This window comes from Mizuhopecten yessoensis, unplaced genomic scaffold, assembly GCF_002113885.1.
Source record: "Mizuhopecten yessoensis strain PY_sf001 unplaced genomic scaffold, ASM211388v2 scaffold716179, whole genome shotgun sequence".
NCBI lineage: Eukaryota > Metazoa > Mollusca > Bivalvia > Pectinida > Pectinidae > Mizuhopecten > Mizuhopecten yessoensis.
The window spans coordinates 182,821-193,102 of record NW_018479987.1 but is presented as its reverse complement, the minus strand read 5'-3'; the positions used below and the strand labels follow the sequence as shown (position 1 = coordinate 193,102).

The following is a 10,282-nucleotide window of genomic DNA, read 5'->3' as shown; positions in this document are numbered from 1 at the left end:
CTGTATAGGTGTGATTAACACTGCTGTATAGGTGTGATTAACACTGCTGTATAGTTGGCATTAACACTGCTGTATAGGTATGATTAACACTACTGTATAAGGCACCCTGTATAGGTGTCATTAACACTGCTGTATAGAGTAAAGTGATCTGATAACATTTAACAGTTTACCTTCAATACCTTCTTTGGTCAGCTTGTACCATAAATTCTGTCTATTGATCAGGTCAAGTCAATGAAACAACAGTAAAGACGATTAGGGCATGTAATGTAAATATAGCATCAGTCGTTGAACAATTCCGTTTGAATCCAAACTGAGCATCGGTTATCTTATTGTACTCCATGTCAAATTACGTAAAAAGTTTACCAATACAACTGACAATTGAAATACCCCTGTAGTTATCAGGGTCACCTTTCTTAAATACTGGAACTATATTTCCGACTGTCCACATACGAGTTTATTACCTGATTCAAAAATGTTGTTGAAAAATACAAAAAGACAAGGTACAAAAACTTCAGAACAATGAATAAAATATTTGTTCATCATATCATCAATACCACACGCCTTATTGGAGTTAAGGTTTTGAATAGCACACTCTTTTTCACAACCTGCAATATCAGCATCAAGTTCATCAAACACTGGTGCGTGAATGAGTATGTCATCATAATGTTTCATATAATTATTACCTGTAATACTTTCATCAGTTTTCAGCTCAGAGGATGCAAGGTTACAGAAGTGTTTTTGAAATTCTTCTAAAGATATCTCCTGAGAGACAGTTACTTCTTCTTTTTTCTGAAGTGCTTGTAAAACCGTTTTGAGTTATACTTTCTCAGATATTCTAACATATTTCCCTGATGAAGCTCGTATTCACGCTTCAGCTTAATTTCAAGTTTTTTATAACAGCTCTTACATCGCATGAGGTTTTCCCGATTTTCAACTGATTTACATAAATTAAAAGTAGAGAAAGCAATCTTGTATTCTCTGAACCTTTGCTTACATTGATAATTGAACCAAGGCTTATCTTCTGTCATCGTTTTTTTTTTTATCTCTGACATGTTCTGTTACAGTTTTCCAACAATAAGGAGATACTTTTTTTTTACATATTCTGAAAACTTATTTACATCGTTATTGATACCCCCTTCGCTAAGATCCGAGTCATTACATGGATCTAATAAGTCAGCAGAATTAGCTAGCAGTGTTTCTTTGATCGACTGTTTTTCGTTCTCATTCCATTTATAGGTAGTTCTATACGGTTTAGGCTCTACGTTAATTGGTTCTTGAACGGCGGAAAACAACGAGGGCCATGAGAATGATACTGGAGAGTGGTCAGAAAAATGATTAAAAACTCCAGACTCAAACTGTGCTATGGTCTTTAACATGGTATCAGGGACTAAAACATAATCAATAAGACTGGCTCCATTGTTACTGAAAAACGTATAATGACCATTACCATCACCAGCATGTCTACCATTCAAAATTTAAATACCAGTTGTTTTGCAAAGAGACAAAAGTTGCCTTCCGAATTGGTTAACATATAGGGCCATATTTGCCCTTTTACAAACATTGGAATCAGGAGGTATTCGAATATATTGGATAAAACATGGGTTGAAAATTCACTGACTCGATCAAAGGCATAATCCTCAGATAAACCAGTACGGCTGTTGAAGTCACCTATTGCTAAAACGTCACAATACTCTTTATATTTACTAACAGTTTCCTCTAGTAATAGCTGTTGAAGCGCGAACGTTTTGACGGACTTTGAGCAACGTCACTATAAGTTCTGGTCTGTCGCAGGTTGCTATTCTTCGCTCTGATGTCACTACTTACCAAAGGCCCCATGTACAACTTGCTGTCCACTATGAGCTTGTCTCTGACAAGCCTGGCCTTATGGTGTTTGGCTCTTAGGTCTTTATTTGTTGGGTAAAGTTGCCTTCGTTTTTGTTCAACTTCAGAAGGGAATTGTTCATTGATATAGAACGAAGTTCCTGCTAACATACCTGATCGCTTCAGATGAAGCGAGCGTCGAATGACCTTCTTTTTTTCACGAATGAAATTTCCAAATCGATGAACATTACCAAGCCCGATATGGTGCTGGATGTTCAATTCTACGTGTAGAAACTCTCGGAGTACTGATTCTGTATTATCGTTGAGGGACTTCAATTAACCACTGAACACCAGGTTGTTCTTCATAGAGCGCCAACTTTAAATCTGTTACACTACGTTTTAATTCCTCCTTATCAGATTTCAACTCGTTCACTAGTTTTTCGACACTTTCAAAGTTCCCTGTTATAGGCGTATGTGTGTGGACTGCTCTTTTCAGCTTCTGTAATTCATCCCCTTACTTTTTTGATACATTCTTCACCTCATCATACATATCACTAATTACTCTGCAGCTTTGCTCCGTATCTTGACTCTTGACCTTTAATTTATTAACTTCATTTTCCAAATTCCCTACTTTGAGAGATAACGAGTTCGTGGTATGTTGGACTTGATCTGACTTTTAACTGATTGGACCGAGCTGCCCTAGTCTGTTATTAGTTGACTTCAATAGTTCAAACATTTGGTTAAGTTGGGCATTGGCCCCAGCATCAGTACCAGACTCATCAAACACCACTTCTCTGGTCGCTTGGAGAACCGTTGATATTTCCACGGAATCCACTCCACCAATAGTTCATATAGACAACTATAACCCATTCAACGGTGTAGTCACTAGACCGTGACAAATCGAGGAAGATACGGCCACTTCACAGGTGAGTTACAGGTAAGGAGCACGTGTAACAGAAATAAAACGTCTATAAATAGCACAGCATACAATGTCTATGGCCAATTAGGAAAATGCATAGGGGTCTCAAAAGCAACGATAACCAGAAAGTCACACTAAACTGATTGTCACATTCTCAGATAAAACCTCAAAAGCACAGGTAGGTATTAAAATCGACGATACTCTACCGGGCATAATTATACCCAGCGGAAGCTTCATTTCTTCCGGAGCTATTTCCCATCCACATGTCTTGGCGCCATTTTATGTCAACCAACATTTACTACATTTATTAGTGAGTCTTTCAAAAATCAAGTAGCCAGATATGGATTCAGTTAACGGCATTAACTTTAGGAAACTTATTAAAAACAACAATTGTACAACTTGTTTTCATGGCTAATAAATGGCTACTTTCATATAAAGTAACCTTCGTTTTTTGCGATAAATGGCACAAGTTAAAATTTGGGTATTTGGGTATTTGCGCTGCCTTACCAGATAATTATAAACAGTTTTAATAAACTGGTAAATATCTTAAATTTTAGATAGATGTTTTGTTGAACGGTACATGAACTGGCTTACACAGCTGTTTGTCATATATCCGGTTGAGTAATAAAAACATTTTATTGTAATATGATAATAGAACATATTCTTAAAGGAGCTTTTCCAAAGCTGACACTATTTATATATCAAAATGTTTTATCTGAATTGATTTTCTTTGAATGAAAGGAGATAACAGTAGATTTGAGACAGATATGTGGGTATGTTCCAATAACATTTTGACCTGAAGCGAAACTTCAACTTGCTATAGTGACACTCACGTATGAATAAAACAATTAATGTATTTGATGTCTATACTACCTACCATACTGAGATATTGATCGTTTCCTACAGCCCCAGGCCTGGCTATCAGAAGACTGTGGTGATCAGTGCGATTCTCTGTGTTACCATCATGTAGGTCATACATTTGTGTGTCATAATGCTCACGAAGTCTAAGTTACTGTAAAAAAGCAACACAGTGTTATCAGATCAATCCTCAAATATCGGGTGAGACGTAGCACTTTCAATATACGTTTTGAAACATCGCAAGTTATATTTTTTACAATTTTACGTTTTATTGGGTCAATACGATATCAACACATTACTGCACTACAAGTGGAAAGTGTTTGCAGAAATTCAATTTTATACTTATCCAGTATTTGTAGTTATAGTGAGACGTGTCTTCAGTCAGAACAGCTAGTTCTTCACTGACATATGACAATTCAATAAAATACAATGTGCAACATAAATGCAATTCATATGATTGATTTTTCTTTTCTGGGATGGACGATCGTCCGCAGCAATGGTACGCCGTATACGTTTTGCCTCAAGGTGTAGATATTATCTGCCTTCAGTAAGTCCATTATAAATACATGTACATGTAAAACTGTTCATTTCCATTTCCATTTAAGTAAGATACATTACGCGACTCGGCTATCGACGTCTACGTGTAACATTGAACGCTGTATGATGTTGCTGTTGATAATCTTTCGTTTAGATCAACAAATATATTTTTGCGGTCTAAGACTCGTTTAATAATGTTCAATTTTCGATTCCCACCCGAGTATTGTTCTCATTTCCAATTTGCTATCACTAGGATATCATCGCATCAAAAGTACAAGATATTGTAACTCACAACCAACAAACCCGTCTACAGCATGCTGTTACATAATGCAATGTTTCTGTTCTACGCATTTCTGCTATTGTCCAATATCCCTATACGAAATCGGTTCATTGTTGTAGAAAAAACGTTATATTGTAGGGATAAATTGTCACGTGACAGAGAAACACATTAAATTTTCTACTAATTGCATTTTTAAAATTGGAATGACTAAAATAATACTGCTTCAACAAAATGCGGGATTTTGTAGCTTAATCTTTGGCGCAATATTCTGATGACGTCATGTTTGACAAAAATGGTCTGTGCAAAGAATGGGTTTCTTAAAGCAATCATGCTGTTTTCTGCTATTTTCTGGTAGGTTTTGCTTACGCAAATGTTCCAATTGAACATTCAAGTTTTCGAATGTCCTTTAATAACTAAGTTTAGTAATGATAAGTTACGCCGCAAGGATAGTGGCGGTGTAAGCGGCATCTATAGTAGTTTTCACCGCTGATACGGCTGACGTCAACAGGAGTCGGTCACGGCCCGACGACACAGATTCTTGTTCAAAAACTTGGCGCAGTTTCTAGAAGAAAAAAAATGAGTAGAAGGTTTACAGATTGCTTTCTTATAAAAATAACAAGTGTTTTCAAAAGAAATGCTATTAGTATAAGCAGACCTCATACAACAAACTTACTTGGACAACAGAAAAACAAAGTAAACGAGGGAGAGGGGGAAGTCGAACTATACATGTAAGTAAACAAATGATAACAATACTGCTGTTTGTCGTCAGTAGACGTTAACACAACCCAATCAAATAGACAGGATTTTAGGAGACACAAAAACACAAGTAAACTCCTACAAATTTTTTTAGTAATAAATACATAAAAAAGGGAAAAATCAGAAACAATGGACTCCAGAAAAGTAAGCGTGGTCTTGACAACCTGTGATACGCAATGATGTTTCTCTTCAGATTCAAAAAAGGAAACTATCAACTATAAATGGCAGAGTGAACAAAAAATATCCCGATTTAACAGGTCACAACTACTAAGAACAGTGTCAGAACTAGCAAATCAACTGTGGTGTGTAAAACTCGTATGCTTGAAAGGTTGATATTTGGTTAAAGTATTGTTGAAACGGCTGGATATCGTGTATCTGAAATAATTACCAAAACATTGTATATATGAATAGCTAGGCTGGTTGAACAGGTTTAGGAAGTCTAGAATCAATATTATACAAACGATGTGTGAAGGCTTTATAATGGAGAATGCACAATTCAAAATCATCATTAACGTCTTCTTTAGAACCAACGATGCAATAATGTGTTCACGTGAACTTGTTATAGATTTATTGTGAATGTTACCATGCAGAGTTCTCCGAATTTTTCTTTTTGATTTGGATGAGATCCAGTGCCTACGGCGAGATATTCACAGTTGAGGTCGAGGCCATCAAAGTTGTATTGGCGAAGGTAACTCTTGGTGGAATGTGCAAAGGTTTTTATTCTTGAGGAAAATCGAACCATTTTAGAGAAGGCTTTACTCCCGGAAGTGCCCCAGCCGACAGCAAGAAGTACCTTAAGGTCAGTGTTCTGTAGCTTGAGACTTGTCACTTGTGAGTATCTATAATAGCAATGCAACGTAACATCAAATTGCATTGATGATGTTGTGATGACATGATGAACTGACCATGCGTACCATATACACCAAAATCTACCGGAAGTGCAAGTCAATCAGCTGCATCGGAAGTGCGGAATTGCAAGGTACACCACTGCATACTAACGTTGCACAAAACATTTTAATGAATAATGAATGTGACATAGCAACATACCGTGACGTCATGAATGGTTTTTGTTGAAATTTCTGAACAAAAACAAAGTGCAAATGGGTTTTTTTATACTCGGGGATGGATGCAGTTGGCAATTCAGCTTTTTGGTTTTAGACCCGATGAATTAATGAATAAATAAACCATTTTACAAATAGTGACACTGCTGTTATTGCACCTCATAAACACTTTAAGAACCGTCACTGTAAAATAAATAAATACTAAACCATTACAGTTATATTACCAATGATGACGACGATACTTACAATTCCGTGTCATTTTGGTAGTACTTTTTAAGTTTGTTGGATTTTATTTTTGCAAAAGCGAAAATGATGTGGGAATACAAGGAAGCATCAATGTCACTGGGAGTGAACTTCCCGACGCCCAGGCGAAACTCTGACCAGCTGGTATAGTAGCACACCCGCCGGTAACCCGCATCAACTACAATGTACCAAAAGTTCAGAAACATAAATTACAGTTTCTCTTCCTGGTTGAGTCCTGCTGATTAGCAATTTCTTAGTATATTCATATGTGTATGATTGCTGCTATGAAATAAACATCAATACCACTATATTTATTACAAATGATTTCATGATTTATTTAAATCGTACGTTACTACGCCTTTTACATATGTATCACACTACTTGAGTGCTTGATATTACATGTAGTTAAGCCTTTCATAGTAGCATGGACAAATATGAAAAAGATCCACTTATATGAAACATGTCAAAGCTGAGCATATTTAGCAATATCAATGACCTAGCATGACTGCAGCTGTTGATGGACCTTACAACAAATACAATGGAAATTCTCAAGGTCGAGGAGAGCTGCTGATTTGAGATGTTTTCAACAAGAGGGCGTGGCACGACAACAAAACCACGTGATAATGCATATGTTAAGTATTATCACAGGAAGGACATAACGAAGCTCCACATTTCTTGCACGAAAATACATTTACTTGTATGTATCAATACACTTTAAATAAGCTGAAACTTGACAATTGGTTGTGTTTGAGTTTTCCCAGTGACCACTGGGTAGATTCCTGACGTTTGAAAGCATCTCATGTTGGATGAGTTGTATACAGTTGTCCACTACTATAGATGTCAATATAACTATATCAGAATTGTATAACTAAAGTAAAGGTACAGGGTAGGAATCAAAACGAACGACTACCAATGTGTATGTTACATGACGTTAGAACAGTGGCTATAACCAATGATGTGAGCTTCATCATGGTGTTTCTGAACAGGCTCTACTGTTCCTAAAAGTGCGTGTGGTATATATATATAGTATATCTTGAGTTTGGTGCTATTTTACCTTGTATAGATCGATATCTAGCCCGTCAAAAATGGCCGCTGTATCGCTGTGTTGACGTGAAGTCAATCAGCCCTCTAATCAACACGCGACAATTAAACGTTCGTAAAATGAGTCAGCATGCAACAGTATCACTGATTTTTTTTTTAGACAGAGATCATTGAAATGAAAACAGCACGAGTGAAACGTTTGTTTCTTATCTTATCACTAGCTCGATCAGCTAGTTATCAGAAATCAATTATTCTACCTTTTTATCTACATGTTATAAGGTAAGGGGAACTATTAAGTTTAAATATATTATAAGCATTGTTACTACTGGGAAATATTTGTTTTAGTCGTTTTTAACGGAAATATTCCATAAATACAATATGTCGCCATAGATTTTACGGATTTGTAGCTGTTCAAAAATTTTGATGTTTCAAAAAGAATATAGAGAAGAAATCTTCAGTGGTCGAACCCATGACCTTCATATTGCAAAGCCTACACTTTACAAATGTTGTCATATAGAAATTATATTAGCACGGCACCAAAATGAATGTCTGAATTATAGGCCGCAACGTATGTGAAAAACTTGACAGGGGAAGTTACTCTGAGCCAGAAATCTCCTTACCTATTTCTAACTTCTATCTTTACATCTACATACAACTTACGTTAAGGATATGGAATTATCGACACAGCATCAAATAATCTTATTTTTAACTCTACTTAATATAACCTTAATAGATCATACTCTAATTCTGTCCCTGTTCATTAACAGTTCACATTGTATATACTGACCCATTGGCGACTACAATGCGTAAAACGCGCCCAATTTAAGCAGTCGGGATATAGGGCCTAATATTTTCCTATTCTGTCTTTATCTATTTTTCTATTCTTGATGGATTTTGCTTGGTTACATCACCTTAGCTTTTTGGCACCATCCCACTTTTGACTATATTTCAGATGTAAGAAAAACATTGGGTTCTGTACCCTGGCCAAAACAATCCATAGCCATTAAGTGGTAAATGTTAGTCCCTGCTAAAAGTTAAGCAATTACAATTAGCAAATAGACCGTTTTACCTTATATCCGTATAAGGTGATTGGATGGAGTAATTTGTTTGATGCTTTCGGCCTCCAGCACATGCGCATACATAACACTCACGAAAGCACGTCCTAAGATGACTTTAGTTGTAAAGAGGACGCTAAATCTTAAGAAATAAACCTGATAAAATAGTTCTCAAAATATCTGCAATCGCGTTTAAGAAAAGGCACAGTTTTCTAAATTACATGTATGACTTATCTAACCCTGGCGTTGAGTGTTGGCATTCTTCTAAGATCCCCCGTAATGATTTTCCATTTTTCTACCATCAGTTCAAATGATGAACGGGACTTTTTCCCCCTGAAACCCCCTTCCTGTTCGAGCCAAGTAGGAACATTTAAAACGGTACAATAGTCATATATAAAAATATAATACATTTAAAGGTTGCTAATTGTGAGTGATAAACCTATCTGTATCCTTATGTAAGCTTATAATGAAATGAACCGGTGTTAATAAAATAATTTAAAAAAATAAACGTCGCCTGCGTCAATAATCCAGTTTTTAAGTATGTAAAAAGCGACATTTTGTTGTAAAAAAATGGCAAACTGTTAGTTCATTTCTGTTTGTAGTATTAAATACTAGTCATTAGTGATACATATCTATTAACCAAGTAGCGTGATGCTATGAAAGGTTGTTTCCTATAATGAATACTTTTGATTCATTGAGTAATACAATCTTTCATATTTCCCTATACTACACGGGCAAAAAACAACCACAAACAATCGAAATTAAGACAACAAGAGCACGCGACAGTCCCCTGAAGTAGATAGTTTTGCATACGTCAAACGTTAGACTTCCAACCGGATTAGGATGTTTTGTCAATTTTGAGCACGAGCTGCCGGGAGATATAATGTTTTGCCTCCCGGTCATATGATGTCTTTAAACGAATCAGATACATGTACAATGTAACATAGATGAGATTTAATACATAATTTCTCTTCAGGGTGTGTACAGATCAAGGTAACAGTCTACATAGTGATCATATCACATGACCATGTTGATATCATCTAATGTAATTTCTCTGTAAAGGTAAATTAGCCTCAGATATTGACCTCTAGCAAGTCCTAGCGTTAATGTACATATGCATGCATTTCATTAATTGAAACAAAGTGTAATAAATTACATATTTTATAGAAATTGATTCATTCGCCTATAGCTACTAGGTTAAATGGTCTGACGTCAAACGAATTATAAAATAATCTAAGTCTATATATTACGTACTTTAGTGTAAATCACACAGCAGATATAGGTCGACATGATACCTGTCGAAAGAAAGTCAACAGTATCTATCTTTTAAAATAACTCGTCCATGTTACCAGTACAAGGAGAGCCGACACTACCCAACTTTTTAAAGCAACTCGAGTTTCCTGTCCAAGGATAGCTAATGCTACCATACTTTTTTTAACAACTTGTCCTAATGATAGGATTTGTTTTGAAGGGTACTGGCCGTTTGACTGCAAATAGGTTAACCACACATATTTATTTTTTTACTAAACTGCCTTTTTTAGATCATAACTCATAACGAGAACTTTACTTAAATTGTACACGTCCAAATTATTGAACCTTACACACATCAATAAGATATCCACGGAATGTAGGTGCTTAATTTAACAACAATACTGTACAGTAATCACAATACAAATACAAAACACAATTAACAATTAAATTCCGACTTTAG

General features: G+C 35.8%; 1 protein-coding gene across 1 annotated transcript; it reads right to left on the bottom strand.

Moving 5' to 3' along the window:
• Positions 1-4,848: 4,848 nt before the first annotated feature.
• On the bottom strand, positions 4,849-8,307 carry LOC110441968 (acidic mammalian chitinase-like). Its single transcript, XM_021485294.1, has 4 exons — positions 8,304-8,307; positions 6,479-6,653; positions 5,755-6,010; positions 4,849-4,977 (listed from the first exon to the last, which is right to left on the bottom strand). The coding sequence occupies exons 1-4, from the start codon at positions 8,305-8,307 to the stop codon at positions 4,849-4,851; spliced, it is 564 nt and encodes a 187-aa protein (XP_021340969.1).
• Between the last annotated feature and the right edge of the window lie 1,975 nt (positions 8,308-10,282).